Source organism: Phoxinus phoxinus, assembly GCF_949152265.1.
Source record: "Phoxinus phoxinus genome assembly, chromosome: 13".
NCBI lineage: Eukaryota > Metazoa > Chordata > Actinopteri > Cypriniformes > Leuciscidae > Phoxinus > Phoxinus phoxinus.
In genome coordinates this window covers 1,000,001-1,017,962 of record NC_136888.1, presented here as the reverse complement: position 1 = coordinate 1,017,962, position 17,962 = coordinate 1,000,001, and the positions used below count along the sequence as shown (strand labels likewise).

The 17,962-nt window shown below is 44.7% G+C and overlaps 1 protein-coding gene across 3 annotated transcripts in view; it reads right to left on the bottom strand.

Annotated features, from left to right (window-relative positions):
• meis2a (Meis homeobox 2a) overlaps positions 1-17,962 on the bottom strand; it is a 74,622-nt gene that overhangs the window by 49,287 nt on the left and 7,373 nt on the right. For all 3 annotated transcript variants that reach the window (XM_079633251.1, XM_079633249.1, XM_079633250.1), the window contains exon 7: positions 16,742-16,856. In XM_079633251.1, the coding sequence (XP_079489377.1) occupies positions 16,742-16,856 (115 nt within the window). The remainder of the gene's footprint in view (positions 1-16,741; positions 16,857-17,962) is intronic.

Below are 17,962 nucleotides of genomic sequence, written 5' to 3'. Positions count from 1 at the left end.
CGCGTCTCTGCATAACCCACTTCCCAGACTTACTTTCTTTCTCCTCCGCCATTAATTGTGCATTAGCAAAAATGATTTACTTTAAAAAGTCAGTTATTTTTTCTTGGCCTTGGGCGAAAATGCCTTGAAAGCCTTCCTTCAGGGCATCTAAATTATGTATCTGAAAAACTCCTGCACTACGCCGCGATATTCTACAAATTTACACTTGCACGTCGCTCTGTTTTTGGGGAGACATCAATCACACGCACCTATATAAGCAATAATCACGCATTAATATTTCAAATAATGACTTTAAAAAGGAGCAAAGAGAACAGATCCGATGGGTGGCGTAATGAAGTGCAGAATGCATGAAGAATACAAGGACAGTTGAAAGCTTCTCTGTTTTAATCTATTATTGTTCTCTCCAGTGCTCACCGTGTGTGTGGATGCGTGTGAGTGACCTCACAGGTGTACGCTTCGTAACACACACTCACGTTCAGAAACGCAATGGCATAGTGACACACACAGTTTAATCACCCGCTCGAATGACGTCTGGAGGAGGAGTGTACACTGGTCGTGTTGGGGTGTGTTATGAGTGGACCACCGCGAGCAGTCCAGGCCAAAAGGTGGACAGATTAATTTTATTGACGTTTCCATTTTCACTGCAACACGATAGCCTAGCGCTCGCGGTGGCCAGAGTGACCCGCGTGTATTTACAGACCCGCGGCTCGCTTCATTACCCTACGGCCCCTGAAACCAGACACACACACACACTCGCTGATAACCAAATCTATATGTACACAAATTAAACGTCTGGAGATCAGTGTGTTTTCAACAGATCTAGATCAGAGTAAATCAAATACATAATGCAATTTAATGACGGAGAATGAAATGTACACAAAATTGCTAAAAGGCTAATTTTACACAACATTTACTTTATCTTCTGAGAGCGGATAACGGGGTGTGTTGGGGTGTGTTTTCAGCTGATACCAATAATCTACACACAAATCATCCAAAAAACGATAAGTCTATCGCTAGTGGAAGCACACACATACACACACACACACACACACACACATGACAGTGAGTCAAAGAAGTGGAAATAATCAAAAAAATTATTCGGCGGGATTAGTGCAGCGAAACAGAGACTGACACAGAGGGAGAGGAAAGAAAAGAAAAGAAAAAAGAAAGAAAAAGAAAGAAAAAGAAAGAAAAGAAAAGAAAAGAAAAGAAAAGAAAGGAAAAGAAAAGAAAAGAAAAGAAAAGAAAAGAAAAGAAGAGAAAAGAAAAGAAGAGAAAGGGTAAACTTGCTCATTACATGTGAAGCTGCTAATCTACATGGCCCGCCGCTCACTGGTTAGCGCTGCAGCGCCGCGGGGCGAATCGTCCCAAACGCTAATGGCCTCTGACTGTTCCCTGGCAACTCTGCCATTTGAACCTGTGCGGATGTGAACTCCAGCACAAAACATGAGGACGACACGAGGAGAAGAGGAGAGGGGGAAGGGGAAGTATCCCATCATGCACCTCTGAGACGGGGGCAGATGTGGGGGGGGGGCTATTAGGAGACGCCCAAAGGCCTCCGGGAGACGAGGTGCTGCAGTCTCGCCCCAGGCACTTTTGGAGAAGCGGTGCCCTTGGAGAAGGAAAAAACATGCCCCCTTTCTCTCTCTCTCTCGCTCGCTCGCTCCATATCTGCCTCTATCTGGCTCAAACATGTCCACTGTGTGCATGTGCATGCGAGTCTGTAGAGAGAGACAGTGTTTATCCACATTAAACTGGACCCCACTGACCCGTATACAATAGATAACTGTAAAAAACTGTAATATTAACCAGAGCTCCTGCCTTCTGATTGGTCAATCCAGTGTTCTAGTGATGCTATATCATCATTTAACATTTCATGAATATGTGTGTATTTTATAATACAGTAACTATTTGATGGAAGCAACTTGAGGTTGTGTTACACAGTGAAGTCAATTTTAATTTGTAGTTTCTTTCACAATGAACACATTGGTTTATAAATCAGCCCAATGGCCTTAACACAGTCACGTTGAGCAGTTTAGAGCTGGATGATGGGATGTGTGTGTGACTATATTCTCTATAACGTCACCTCAAGTGTCTTATCGTTATCACGAGAGACATTTACACAGCCAGTGTTGGGGACAGTTACTTCTAAAAGTAATGCATTACAATATTGCGTTACTCCCTTAAAAAGTAACTTGCATTACTTAGTTACTTTTTTAGAACAGTAATGCGTTACGTTACTTTTGCGTTACTTTTCCCCACCTGGGCTGGGCTTGTTTTTTTATGACACAAACGTTCTATTTTTGGGCAAATGTAAAGACCCGTTCACAGCAAAAGTGGAATAATAATCATCAGGCTGAAGGACATGTGTACAGTAGAGGAAAGCAGACCTTTCTATCTATCTACAGTCACTTCTGCTTATTTACTGAGTCATCGAAGCTCAGAAGCAATACATTGGTCAATAAAGTGAGATTAAATGCATAGAAATGTAAGTTTTATTTAAAATATTTAGTTATTAGAGGTGTGCATAGTATTCTGATTCTGCATTCACTGATTTTATTCATTTTGAGGAATATTTAATATTTTTTTTGTGCAAGTGAGATAAGTAAATGCTCACATTTAATCTAGAACTACAATAAAATACATGTATACACACACACACACACACACACACACACACGTCTCAACATGAGGATCGGAGAGCTGTCAGTCAATAAATGGGAAAACAAAGTAACTTGCGTTACTTATTTGAAAAAGTAACTCAGATATTTTGTTGTAAATTTTAAAAGTAATGCGTTACTTTACTAGTTACTTGAAAAAGTAATCTGATTACATAACTCAAGTTACTTGTAATGCATTTCCCCAACACTGTACACAGCACATCTGGTTTAATTACAGTAAAAAAAAAAAAAAAAGAATTAGACCTCTAAATTAACTGGTTTTATTTAAGTCAAAAACATTATGTAATAATCGCTGAACAAACATAATTACATTAACTTATACCACCGAAACACATTTTCAGGGTTAAAATCGGGTAGAGCTGTTTAATGTAATAATTAGAGGCTACTTGTTTTGCAGTGTAGACATTAAAGCAGAACAGCGTTGCTGTCGAGAGTTCAGAAGTAGACTGAAGCCGTGCTGACGATAAGAAGCCGTGTGATTATATAACATGTATTTGCAACAACTGCAACCGGGTAAAAAAGAGTAAAAAGCCGAATCGAGTACGCTGAAGCTTTGTCTTAGCAGAGGTGCAGTCACAGATTTGTTTCCGGCTAATGGGGCATGAAGGTGGAGGCAGTGCCGTCAGAGTCTGAGCTTAAAGACTCTAATTACTGAGACGGTCCGGCTCTTCTCAGAGCTCGTGTTGGAGAGCAGTGATCCACACCGCTGCACTCACCCACAAACACACAGGTCAGTGCGGAGAGCGTCGGCCCTGAACCCTGCGCCTAATGCGGGACTCGCTTTCACCCGTCCTCTCAGCCAGAACCGGCGGCAGTGGGGCAGTGTGTACTGGTGGTAATGACTCCGCTCACGTTGCAGAAGAGTTTGAGACTAGTAGCAGACTAGAAGCAGAACTAATAGACTAGTATAATAGACTCAAAAAACACATCATACACAAGCAGGAGTTCATTTAGTACTGAATAGCCTACACACACACACATCTGCACAAACACTCTCGTCCCGGACAGCTGCGCTCTCACAGTCATTCTCGCTGTGTTGTTTTCCTGCGCATGTAATGTGCGGTTGTTTGCACTGAAGAACTAAAGCTTCTCTTTTGCTTGTAAATGAAGTGGAATAAACCGCTTTAATTAGACGTCTGTATGAGGAAGCAGCTTAATAACACACACACACACACAAACACACACACACACACACACACACACACAATGTCTGTGTCATCCCAGGATTGCCGCAGATTTCAGAATTTCCAAATTAGGTTTTACTTTATTTTGATGGTCCCTTTAACACATTCTGTTGACTATAAGTATTGTTGCACCTTCATGACTACTAACTCTCATTAGAGTATTAGTAGAGTATTAGTAGAGTATCAGTAGAGTATCAGTAGAGTATTAGTAGAGTATTAGTAGAGTATCAGTAGAGTATCAGTAGAGTATCAGTAGAGTATTAGTAGAGTATCAGTAGAGTATTAGTAGAGTATCAGTAGAGTATTAGTAGAGTATCAGTAGAGTATCAGTAGAGTATTAGTAGAGTATTAGTAGAGTATCAGTAGAGTATCAGTAGAGTATTAGTAGAGTATTAGTAAAGTATTAGTAGAGTATCAGTAGAGTATTAGTAGAGTGTTAATATAGTATTATTAGAGTATTAGTAAAATATTAGTAGAGTATAAGTAGAGTATCAGTAGAGTATTATTCGAGTATTAGCAGAGTATTATTAGAGCATTAGTAGAGTGTTAGTAGACTAATAGTAAAGTATTAGTAAAGTATTAGTAGAGCATTAGTAGAGTGTTATTAAAGTATTAGAAGAGTATTAGTAGATTATCAGTAAAGTATTATTAGAGTATTAGTAGTGTATTAGTAGAGTGTTAGTAGAGTATTAGTAAAGTATCAGTAGAGTATTAGTAGGGTATTAGTAGAGTATTAGTAGACTGGTAGGGTTAGGGTTAGAATAAGTTGACATGTAGTTGCAAATATACTTATAGACACTAAATGTTTAAAAGGGACCATCAAAATAAAGTTTTACCGAATATTAAAATGAGGTGACATGCGGGGAACGAAAAATGAAAGAACAAATGTTTGAAAAACTTTCATCATGAACAAACCGACCTCGCGAACGACAGGAGCAAATAAAATGTTGATAATCACATGCCAATAGTGTTTCAGAAGAGCCGGTTTGAAGCGCTTGAGTAATTACACGTGTAATTAACCTGCTACCTGTAACGCCAATTATCTCATTACATCATAAACAGGGCCTTGGAGGCGCCGCGTCTGATCGTAGCGCTGCGTTCCCGCCGCCCCTCGCCTCGTCTCTTCATTAGTCTGCTAATCACTCTGATGAGTTTATGAGACATTAAGTGTTTCCTGCATCTCTGAGCTTCTGGCCCGTGTGAAAGACAATCACAGGGAAACAACGTCCCGAGAGACGGTTTAAAGGAAGCCGCACGTGAACCTATGCTGTAAGGACAACTGATTCGACACCAATGCAGAAACATGTACGGATGCAGGGCGGAAAGACCGGCGCGCTCACTGTCGCTGCGAGCGGGATTGATATTGGCGAGTGTGTGAGGGAGCATCTGCAGTCCAGAAACAATGAGGGAGGAAAAACGCAGGTTTGTTGTGCAGGGACTGAAAGTCTAGAGACTTCACACACCCCTAAACACACGCTGCACGGCCCAGCGACCCCACGCTCTTCCTGCAGCTTGTCGTCCAAATCAAATTACAATAATTGGCCCCAGAGGTTATTGAGGTGCATCCAAGTCTATTCTCCCTCTCTCCAGTCAGTATCATCACACTTTGAAGCTTGTATTACAATGGAGAGCAAATAATGACTGCGCACATGAGAGCCACAGCACTTTCACACCGCAGTCATTAGAGAGTTAATTACTAAGATAATTACTACAGCAAATTACATCAATTTTCACCAAAACAGGATTTCTATGGCCCGTGAACACGAGCAGAGAGAAAGACAAAGCTGTGCTGGAATAGACTTAATCTCCAGAGAGGGAATCAAGTCAAGTCAAGTCGCCTTCATTTATACAGCGCTTTTAACAATATAGAGAGTTTCAAAGCAGCTTTACAGAGATAATAGGGAATTAAAGTAACAGAAATTGTTTAGGCTTTACAGCAGCTCTAGAATAAAGCTATTGTCCAGATAAAGTTAGTTTTGACTGGTTCACTTCTGTTGCAAAGATCATTGGTTATTAACTAAGGGGCCGCTAACACGACAGCGCTCTAACAGAAAACCCTGTTAAAAGTCCTGCTCGGAAGGCCCAGGGTCCGATTCTACACATCAGCACACAAACCCTGTATTTATGGAGATTCTCCACCCTCAATTGCCCTTCAGACAAACACAGACTCGGCAGACACCTTGGAGTTATTACACACGTTATCCTACCAGAGCCGGGCATCAGACGCCGGGCTTACGAGGGCACACCGTGGACACGAGACAGGAGAGGCTGACGAATTAAAGCTTCTACACCAACAAGTCAACCATCAGATCAGGGCTCTGTTCGGCAGGCCTCTCTCATCAGCCGTCCGCCCTGAACTTTCGCTCGCAAATGTCCTGGAGGCACAGAACAAAGCAAGCAGAACTGATTGCTGCGCCGCGGCCCCACTCCGTTCCGCTGCGTTCTGACTCTGTTTGGCTTCCTAATGAGCTCACTAAAAACCCAATTCATCACCCATAACCCCTTCTCAACCCTACTTGAAATGCAGTTTGGAGGAGTGCTCAAGAGTGGGGCGGGGGTGTGGGTGATGGGGCGGGCCGTGGACGGGCGACAGTTCAGTCCCTTTCACTTTAGGAATGTGTGCCTCTTTCCAGCGGCCCTACAGCAGAGATTTCCACATTAATACCCTTCCTCATCCCTGGGAAGGCTGGAATTTGGTGGGAAGGGAATGTGGCGGAGTGGAGGGGTTCAGTACAGATGAAGATACAGTTTAGGAAGGCCGATGTGTGTGTGTGTGAGAGAGAAAGGGTTGTGTGGGTCCCTGAGTTCCTCATTACACGCGGTCAGAGCGATTCCTCAGGGCACCTGAGCTGAAAGCAGGAGATTAAAGCATTGATGAAGCCTCCGTTTAAAATGCAGCTGTTTTATTCTGCTTTGGTAATTAATTCTTTTTCCGATAGTGTATTGATTAAGCGCAACCCCTGATGAAGTTCAAACTGTGAAGAGCCCCCCCCCATGGGCCTCGGCTACCTCATTGCGGAGTCAATGAAAACTTCCTCTGATTCTCTCTCGCATGCACACGTGCAGTTTGCACTCATAAATTAGTCAGCGTTCTGTTGGCGCTGTAGCGCTGTCCAGGGCTGGGTATTGCCAACTATTGATACACGTGGCAACTCAATGAGGCATTAATATAGCGCTTTCATATGCACTACTGTACACTCAAAGCGTACACACTCACATCAGGGGATCTCTCCTCAACCACCACCAATACATCCAAGCGACTGGGTTGTGATTGAAAACCTTGAGATGCGGTAAGCAAATGGATCAGCACGCGCATCCTCTGAACGTAGTTCACCATGTAGGGAACACCTCCCGAGTTCACGTGTTCACTTGTTCTTCTCTGCAGCAGCTGTGAGCTCCCATCAGCCCAGCGGCCCCTCTGGGGACCCAACTAGCAGAGAAATCAGATACCGCTTTACAAGAGCGGGAGAAGCTTGCGTCTTATCCAGACACTTCTACCCGCTCCTTTACAAGTCAATAACCGCGGCCCGCTGTCCTTCCCACAGACATTCCCTGTGTTCAAGCACTCTTCCACAAATGTAAAAATAATGAGCAGAACTGCATTAACGGAGAGAGAGGGAGAGAGTTATGTAAATCAGTCGGTGATGAGTTTTCTATTGACTGTCTCTTGTGTTTTAGAGAAACTCAGAAACCTATTCCATTTCAGTACGGTGAATTCTTCTCGACGGCAAACAGTGTGTGAATTCACCTAGTTTTATTCTCAGTCAAGGGACTCAGCAGCTCTGCATTGAAAGCATAAAGGAAGATGCTCATTCCTGACTAATGTTTCCCAGCAGCAGGTTCAGATTACAGCCACTCTGGAGTTTCTATAAGTCGTTGTCTCACATTGCTTGAGTGCTCTATTGCTCTTCATAAAACAAAGACATTTTGGAAACGCAGGTGTGGCGTGTCTATACTACATTTTTTAAATAAATTCATCGTCCTTTGCCCCTGAATTAGTCCAAAAACACGTCTCAAATCTAAGAGCAGCCTTATGTCTGTCTGCTTCTTCAAAGCTGTTATCTGCTTTGCTTTTCGCCCTCTGTGTATTTTTTTCTGTCTCACTCTTTTTTGGCTTTTTATTGATTTTTCAATTTTCTCTTCCTGTAAAACCTCAACAGCAGATGCAGCCGTTCCCCTTAAGCTCCTGAGCGGAGGCAACGACTTCAACCATCAGGAAAATCAAAGGCAGCGAGAAAGGCAGAGAAACAACAGCTTCTCTCTTCAGTGTAATGCACGTGTTGCACGCATCGAGGAGAGAGGCGAAGTCAGTGGAAGCGGACTGCGCTTTGACCCAGCGACCCCAGCGAGGCGTAAGTGGCCCGACGGAGAACGAGACGAACCGAGACAAGACGGCAAAGATCTCCAGCCAAAGGTCGCTCTAGCCTCCGGAAAGCAGGGGGAACGTGTCTCATTTAGCGCACAGCGATGCGCTTGGACGCCGGCCCACCCAACAGCAGGTGCGGTGAACAGTGGCTCCTCATCAGGCCAGCGTAACCTCTCCAGCACCGAGATGCTCTTTACTCATAAAGAAGGAAAACGATCTCATGGGCATCTGAGGAGGAACGCAGACCGCGAGGCCTTTGAGGAAGAAACAAAACCGATCTGACGCGCTTCGGCCGGCTCTGCCTGTCTCCCTCTTGTTCTGTCTCTCTCTCTGCTTCTTAATAGCGCTGGAGTTTGTCCTGCGGGCCGTGTGAGGGCTAAAGGCAGCATTCCCTCACTTCAGAGCGCTTCTGAGGGTCGGCAGGTCGGATTCGCAGATGTCTCCCGCAGACAGTCTGTTGTCTGAGGACCACGGCCCAGCGAGAAACACACAATGCAGGCCTGACCCCGCAACACCGCTAAACACAACATGTTTTTTTGTCTTGTTTGGTTTTGTGCTTTGTCTACTCTTGCGTTTTCCCTGATGACTACTAAAGCTTTTCCACTGGAGGATGTTGAATGTGGAAAAACGGTTGCTATCGCGAGATGCCATTGTTTGGTATTTCATTTCAGACATCTAAACGGTCTCTCCTTAAACTTCCTCCAATTGTTTCAGGAGATTAAGTCATTCTAGGCTGAGGGGACGGGGGAAAGATGCTTTCAAGAAGAAAAAGAAGGAAACCGCGGTACGAATAACTTCATGAGGAGAAAGATGAGTATTGCTGTGCTGCCACAATTAAAACCAAATGGAGCCGAGAACAAACCCCATGGGAACATGCGTCTCAGGAGCGAGAAAGTCAAATGAACTCTAGTACCTTAATGCTTTCTCCTGGTGTTGCTGTGAACAATTCATCAGTGCACAGAGAAAAGCATATCTGTCGTCATCCTCTGAAATGAGCAGCTAGATCAGTTATGAGTCCTCAACAATTGGCTGCAAACTCTGGTATGAAACACCCACTCAATTCGTAGTCCTGTCTTACATTTTATTTCGTGTTTCGCTCTGAAATACGTTTCAAGATCAGAGGAAATGAAGAGAGGAGGCAGCGTTTAACATTCAACAGCCTCAAAACATGGGAAGTGTGTAATTGGAGCTACCTGAACAGACCAGGAGGCAGAGTTTGAACAGCAGCCTCTTTTCCTCATGCTTTTTTAATGGCTTATGTGTGCGTGAGTACAAGCCTCCATTCTGAAATTGATAACATTCTAAATGAATTATCATGATGCATAATGAGCGTTATCTCGGCCTCCTCCCTGAAGCCCGCAGCCCTGCGTGGCATGTTGATTTGTTTTGTTGCACATTAGCCTCCGTTCTTCTAGAGAGCTCACCGCTCCAGGCGTGCAAATAAGAAATTATCCTTGCTGACTAACACTCCTAATACCTCCTTAGGGTAATTAGAAATTATTAGACGGCTGCCTCCAATAACGAGAGCTAATAGCACTAACCGCCGTCTCAAACCCCTCCATCCCCATCTCCTCAGACTGAACGTCAGGACGGTGCGCTCGGCACGCGGACAGACGGACCGATGGACTGGTGCTCTTCCCCGACACGCTCCTCCATGCTTGACGACTCATTATGCCACACGAGGGAGCAGAAATCAGACTATAAAATGAGCTTATCTGCAATAATGCCCAAAAAGATTTGCATAAATACGTTAGCGGTGCTTGGGAAGGCAGCATCTCTTTCTCATCTGCCCACTCATTCGAGAGATACCTGTAGGGCATCGGCGCTGTGACGCGCTTGAGAGACCACACCGCCAAACGCTAGCCCTTCCCGAGCATTCTGGGTGTTTGGAGGGAGGAGGCGGGAGGGATTAGGGAGTGAGACGGGGACGGATACTGCAGGAGACGAGGTTAACGCCAATATAGACCAAATTTTCTGAATGTTCCAATCCAATCTGACTTCTGACCTGTAATGCTGGCCGAATCCTAATCACACACTGTTAGTTCGTTGGCCAGAGGAGAACTGAGACTGAGTCTGGTTTCTCACAAGGCCACTGATGGAGTTTCGGTTCCACTGTCGCCTTCTTACGCCTTTTGGCTTGCTTAGTTGGGGACATTTAATTTAATATTCCACAATATTATTGATCTCCTGCATTGACACCATTATATGAGCAATGAACTGAGCTGGACGATGACATAACAGTTTTCTCCAGAGCGGCTATATATATAAACATGAACTAAATTAATAACTTTTTTACAACAAAAATTAAACAACACTGAACTTACTTAAGCTGGACTGTGACTATTTTCTTGCGGAAAATAGGATTTTCTTCTTCCGGAAAAAATTCTTGCGGAGTGCTTCTCCACAATGAGAATGAATAAAAATGTGGTATTCTAATGTTCGCCTATCATTGTTTTGTTCCTGACAGACCTGAGACACTCTTTTGGGTCACGACCCAGGGGTTGAGAAGCCCAGCTTTACACAGCGCTGGCCTCCGTAACCCCTAACCAGCGCAGAAACAAGGCTCAGCCTCTCCTGAGAGCAGACCCGCTCATGCCATCCGGGGAAAACTAGTGTGATGGGATTATCACCTCTTAAGGGTGACTTCTTGGCTGACCCCCTCAGGCACAGCATGCTAAAACAAGAGCCCAAAAACACTCAGCGCAGCAGCAGTTAAAGGGCCAGCGCACTGCAGATCAAGCCGCTAGACTGGAGCAGGCATGTAAGGTATTCCCTTGAGTTCATTCCTCTCACTGAGGTGTCCTGCTCTTCATGACACAGATGACACAGGTGCAGGGCTCCTACAGGCTCCGTACCGGTCAATTACAGGACGTTCAAGCACTACTTGTTTGGGGGGCTTACAAGGACTACAGAGATCTCACTTATCAAACAATATCTTTCAAATTCTAAAAATTGCATTAAGGTAGGGTAGGTAGGATTTATATAAAAACTTTTTACCAAATTTGATTAAACTTTCTATATATATCAATGCATAATTAAAATGTAAGTACTCTGATAAAAAGAGTATAAAAATCGAGTGACTCTAGACCGTTTAATCTTCATTAAACACAGCTCATTATTTCCATTCTGGACGAATCACAGGATTGGCTTGCGCGACTGTCACTCGACGTCGCCATGACTACCGCCGTTATTACTGGCTCTGCCCACGTGCGCGCAGTCGCGCACCCGTTTTTTGGTGGGAGTGAATGGAATTAATGAGCTGTGTTTAATGAAGATTAAACGGTCTAGAGTCACTCGATTTTTATACTCTTTTTATCAGAGTACTTACATTTTAATTATGCATTGGTATATAAAGACAGTTTAAACAAATTTGAATAAAAGTTTTTTTTCGACAATTCTGACCTACCCTACCTTTAAGTGCAAAAAGATTAATTAAAATAAAACAATAAAACAAAATGGTACAAATAAAGTGCAATGAATGCGGTAACTTTAACTATACTATGACAAAGATTTCACTTTCCTCTTTTAAACTGATTTTGTCCCCCATTATTATATGATTGACCTGAAGAATGAAAGCTGTATCATATACTTGGATATGTATATGAGCAATATCATGCGAATAGCACAGAAACTGTTAAAGATTTGATCAATATTTCTATTGCAAATAAGCACCGATCTTCCTCAAGTAAACGCATGAGAGTCCCATCGTGTGGGTCGGTACTGAGTTCAGAAAGAGCTCGTCTGAGCCAGCAAACCTCATTACAAACAATTACATACACACACACACACACATGTGCAAGAAACACAGGGAGGGTCCTAATGCAGGTCTGTCCGTGTGTGCCTGATATTTGACATTTTTGTCTTTCTGTCTCTTTCTGGCGTTAACTTTAGCATTACAGAAGAGCAGTGCCTGAGGGCCACAACTGATATTCTATAAAGGGCAGAGGATCCCTGCACACTGCAGCCGGTCAGATGAAACCTCCCAGCCGCTTCAGCCGCTGAACTGATGTTGAACAGAAAGAGTGTGTTTGACCAGATGACTATATATATGATATATGATGGACTGACAGCTTCAGTCACTCATTAACACTGGACAGACCCGCTGCTGTCGACTGTTAGCACTGATTACACACAGACGGAACTGACTGAGTCAAGTCCACTTCCACAACACACACAACTTCAGAACCGCTTTACAGAAAACCACACGGTCTATAATGCATTACCATAGAGATGAGTGATACGACATATAACCGTCATACGAGATAGTGTTTTATAGTGTTGTCTAACACATATCAGGGTCATATTAGTAGTATTGATTAGTATATTGATATACTATTTGATTTTGTTCATAATTCGACTAATTTTGAGTTTAGTTAGTTTTAGTAAGTTTGTTGTGTTTTTGTCATTTTATTAGTTTTTTATACTTCCATATTTTAGCATTTTTAGTCTTAGTTATGTGAGCACAGACAAAAAAGAGAAATTTAGCTTTTTTTATATTTGATTTGATTTCAGTTAATGTTTATTTTGAAGATATTGATTTTTGTATGGTTCTGATTTTAGTTTATGTTGACGATAATAATCCTGTGCTGTACTGACTCGTCTGAGAGTTCAAGGCAATTAACAGATTAAAATATTGATCGTGTTTGTTAGAACTAAAAGACTGATGCACAGATCAGACTGATTCATTACAATAAAACATTTAATAATAAATTAGTTTGAAATGTTCCTGTCTCTCTCTCTCTCTCTTACACAGACTTTCCAGCCTTAAAACTTTCTTTTAGGAACTCACGCTTGTCCTGTCTTGCGGGTGTTGAGAGTGAACAAGCGCTTCAAGCGTGAACATAATTGCAAGAATGTGAGAAATGAGGCGTCTGTTCTGCTGGCTGGGGTGAAAGGTCACTGCGCTCTACAGGACGACTGCATTACTGCACTGGAAAACCTCTCTCTCTCTCTGTCCTGTCTCACTCTCTGACCTGTCTCTCTCTCTGTCCCGTCTCACTCTCTGTCCTGTCTCACTCTCTGTCCTGTCTCACACTCACGACTGCATTACTGCACTGGAGAACCTCTCTCTCTCTCTGTCCTGTCTCACTCTCTGACCTGTCTCTCTCTCTGTCCCGTCTCACTCTCTGTCCTGTCTCACACTCACGACTGCATTACTGCACTGGAGAACCTCTCTCTCTCTCTGTCCTGTCTCACTCTCTGACCTGTCTCTCTCTCTGTCCCGTCTCACTCTCTGTCCTGTCTCACTCTCTGTCCTGTCTCACACTCACGACTGCATTACTGCACTGGAGAACCTCACTCTCTCTCTGACCTGTCTCACTCTCTGACCTGTCTCTCTCTCTGTCCCGTCTCACTCTCTGTCCTGTCTCACTCTCTGTCCTGTCTCACACTCACGACTGCATTACTGCACTGGAGAACCTCTCTCTCTCTCTGTCCTGTCTCACTCTCTGACCTGTCTCTCTCTCTGTCCCGTCTCACTCTCTGTCCTGTCTCACTCTCTGTCCTGTCTCACACTCACGACTGCATTACTGCACTGGAGAACCTCACTCTCTCTCTGACCTGTCTCACTCTCTGACCTGTCTCTCTCTCTGTCCCGTCTCACTCTCTGTCCTGTCTCACTCTCTGTCCTGTCTCACACTCACGACTGCATTACTGCACTGGAGAACCTCACTCTCTCTCTCTGACTTGTCTCTCTCTGACCTGTCTCTCTCTCTGTCCTGTCTCACTCTCTGTCCTGTCTCACTCTCTGTCCTGTCTCACACTCACGACTGCATTACTGCACTGGAGAACCTCACTCTCTCTCTGACCTGTCTCTCTCTCTGACCTGTCTCTCTCTCTGTGCTGTCTCACTCTCTGTCCCGTCTCACTCTCTGTCCTGTCTCACTCTCTGTCCTGTCTCACTCTCTGTCCTGTCTCACACTCACGACTGCATTACTGCACTGGAGAACCTCACTCTCTCTCTGACCTGTCTCACTCTCTGTCCCGTCTCACTCGCTGTCCTGTCTCACTCTCTGTCCTGTCTCACTCTCTGTCCTGTCTCTCTCTGTCCCGTCTCACTCTCTGTCCGGTCTCACTCTCTGTCCTGTCTCACTCTCTGTCCTGTCTCACACTCACGACTGCATTACTGCACTGGAGAACCTCACTCTCTCTCTGACCTGTCTCTCTCTCTGTCCTGTCTCACTCTCTGTCCCGTCTCACTCTCTGTCCTGTCTCACTCTCTGTCCTGTCTCACACTCACGACTGCATTACTGCACTGGAGAACCTCACTCTCTCTCTGACCTGTCTCTCTCTCTGACCTGTCTCCCTCTCTGTCCTGTCTCACTCTCTGTCACGTCTCACTCTCTGTCCCGTCTCACTCTCTGTCCTGTCTCACTCTCTGTCCTGTCTCTCTCTCTGTCCTGTCTCTCTCTCTGTCCCGTCTCACTCTCTGTCCTGTCTCACTCTCTCTCTGTCCTGTCTCTCTCTTGTCCCATCTCACTCTCTCTCTGTCCTGTCTCACTCTCTGTCCTGTCTCACACTCACGACTGCATTACTGCACTGGAGAACCTCACTCTCTCTCTGTCCTGTCTCACTCTCTGTCCTGTCTCTCTCTCTGTCCTGTCTCACTCTCTGTCCTGTCTCACTCTCTGTCCTGTCTCACTCTCTCTCTGTCCTGTCTCACTATCTCTCTGTCCTGTCTCACTCTCTCTCTGTCCTGTCTCACTCTCTCTATGTCCTGTCTCACTCTCTGTACTGTCTCACTCTCTGTCCTGTCTCGCTCTATGTCCCGTCTCACTCTCTGTCCTGTCTCACTCTCTGTCTCACTGTCTGTCCTGTCTCACTCTCTCAGTCCCGTCTCACTCTCTCTGCCCCGTCTCACTCTCTATGTCCCGTCTCACTCTCTCAGTCCTGTCTCACTCTCTCAGTCCCGTCTCACTCTCTCAGTCCTGTCTCACTCTCTCTGCCCTGTCTCACTCTCTCTGTTCTGTCTCACTGTCTGTCCCGTCTCACTCTCCTGTGTTTGGGCCGGAGCTTGACCGGATCACTTCACGGCAGTTCTGTGCCGTACCGTAAGTGTGTGAGCCGGTATCGACCAGCCGTTACTGGATCCAGTGTGTGAGAGAGTCAATAACTGCGCACTGGTACTTATAACTCCAGAATGATCAATAACACTCTCTTCCCTCTCTCCTCGGCTTCATTATACAGATGCTCAATGCATGACGTTTCCAGTCTTTCATCAGTACTCAGGCACAGGCCCACATCAAAACAGTTTGCACATATTTGGATACTTTTTAAATAATTTTTTAGATATAAATGGATATTAATAGTCTTCACTGTAGTATAGAGTCGTTCAGAAGCTAAATAACTGCATCGTCAAACGCAAATGATAGAGAGCAATCTCAACCGCTGATCGAACACACACATGACATGACTGCTGGAATATTACCAGACGACTTGATTCTCAGGTCAGTATATGGTAATCGACACTGATTTATCAGTAATATTTTACTCGTGCTGCAGTAAAAAGGGTCTAGTGGCGCCCTGGATGATACATTATATTATATAATGTTTTTTATTACATTATTCCCCTGGGTCCACAGGCAAGGCTAGTCTCAGACTAAATTGAACGTTTGAGCTGTTTAACTGACATATCAGCCGAGTGCCATCGTCTCAATTCACACCAGTAATGTTGCATGTTTATAAAACTTCTTAAATCTCTCTGTCCCGTCTCACTCTCTGTCTCACTCTCTGTCTCACTCTCTGTCTCACTCTCTGTCTCATCTCACTCTCTGTCTCACTCTCTGTCTCATCTCACTCTCTGTCTCACTCTCTGTCCCATCTCACTCTCTGTCCCGTCTCTGTCCCGTCTCACTCTCTGTCCCGTCTCACTCTCTGTCCCGTCTCACTCTCTGTCCCGTCTCACTCTCTGTCCCGTCTCACTCTCTGTCCCATCTCACTCTCTGTCTCACTCTCTGTCCCGTCTCACTCTCTGTCCCATCTCACTCTCTGTCTCACTCTCTGACCCGTCTCACTCTCTGTCTCACTCTCTGTCCCATCTCACTCTCTGTCTCACTCTCTGTCCTGTCTCACTCTCTGACCCGTCTCACTCTCTGTCTCACTCTCTGTCCCGTCTCACTCTCTGTCCCGTCTCACTCTCTGTCTCACTCTCTGTCCCGTATCACTCTCTGTCCCGTCTCACTCTCTGTCCCATCTCACTATATGTCCCGTCTCACTCTCTGTCCCGTCTCACTCTCTGTCCCGTCTCACTCTCTGTCTCACTCTCTGTCTCACTCTCTGTCCCGTCTCACTCTCTGTCCCATCTCACTATATGTCCCGTCTCACTCTCTGTCCCATCTCACTCTCTGTCCCGTCTCACTCTCTGTCTCACTCTCTGTCCTGTCTCACTCTCTGACCCGTCTCACTCTCTGTCTCACTCTCTGTCCCGTCTCACTCTCTGTCCCGTCTCACTCTCTGTCTTAACTGGATAAACATTTAATATATGTATATGTGTCCTGATGTGTGAGCCTCACCCTGTTCGCTGCTGTTGTCTCCGCTCTGCGACGCGTGTCCTCCGCTGGACGGTCCCGGTGTGCCGGCCGAGTGTGTGGACGTCGCGTCGTCGTGATCTCTCCAGGACGCGGGATTCTGAAGATCAGGAGAGAGAGAGAGAGAGAGAGAGAGACCGTGAATGAGCAGTAAACACAGATCAGAAAGCGCTTCACCATCATACTCTCTAATAAAGCAGATTAGAAGAAGAATTTCCACAGCGAAGCTTTCGGTGAGCAGTTTTTGTGCTTTTGTGCAATAGAATGATTACATTGATTTTAAAGTTTCTTCATGGAACCATCGATGCTGATAAAGAATCTTTATTTTTAAGTGTGATGAATGTCTAAATACCAGTCAAGTCACATGTATTTGTATAGTGCTTTTCACATCATACAGTTTCAAAGCAGCTTCACAGAAAATCATGATGTTCATGTTTATAATATCTTCATGCCTTATAGTCATATTTATCAGATTAGAGCTTCACACACACACACACACACACATCGGGCCGCAGGGAAACAGGATTTGTAGAGTTCAGCAAGAGTTGTATCAGTGTTACACACAGACGAGCAAGAGGAGGAATTTCCCGCGCAACTCCAGCGAGAAAAAAACTTTAAAATCACACACTGTGTGTGTATAATGACGTGTGTATTACACTGGTAATAACTTAAACGTGGTTTATGAGGACATTTCATGAGTCCTCGTAATTCAAATAGCTTAACAAACAATGTTTTATTAAAAATTTAAAAATGCAGAATGTTTCCTGTGATGGGCAGTGTGTGTGTGTGTGTGTGTGTGTGTGTGTGTGTGTGTGTGTGTGTGTGTGTGTGTGTTTATATGCTGAAAATGAGCTCCAGTTGAAAATGAACTGGTTCTGTTTCCTGCAGTCGAGACGGCCACCGCAAGACGGGCCTAAAAACACAGAGTTTCACTGGAACACGACTGCTACACGCTTCACACACACACACACACAGACACACACACACACACACACACACACACACACACACAAATCCATGCCATCCGCATCTTCCCAGAGTTTGCAGCTGATATCCAGTTTCCTCACGCCACTCGACAGCAAAAAACCAACAGCGCTTTTCCACTTATGAATAATACTCTCTCTCTCTCTCTCTCTCTCTCTCTCTCTCTCTCTCTCTCTCTCTCTCTCTCTCTCTCTCACACACACACACACACATACACTCTCT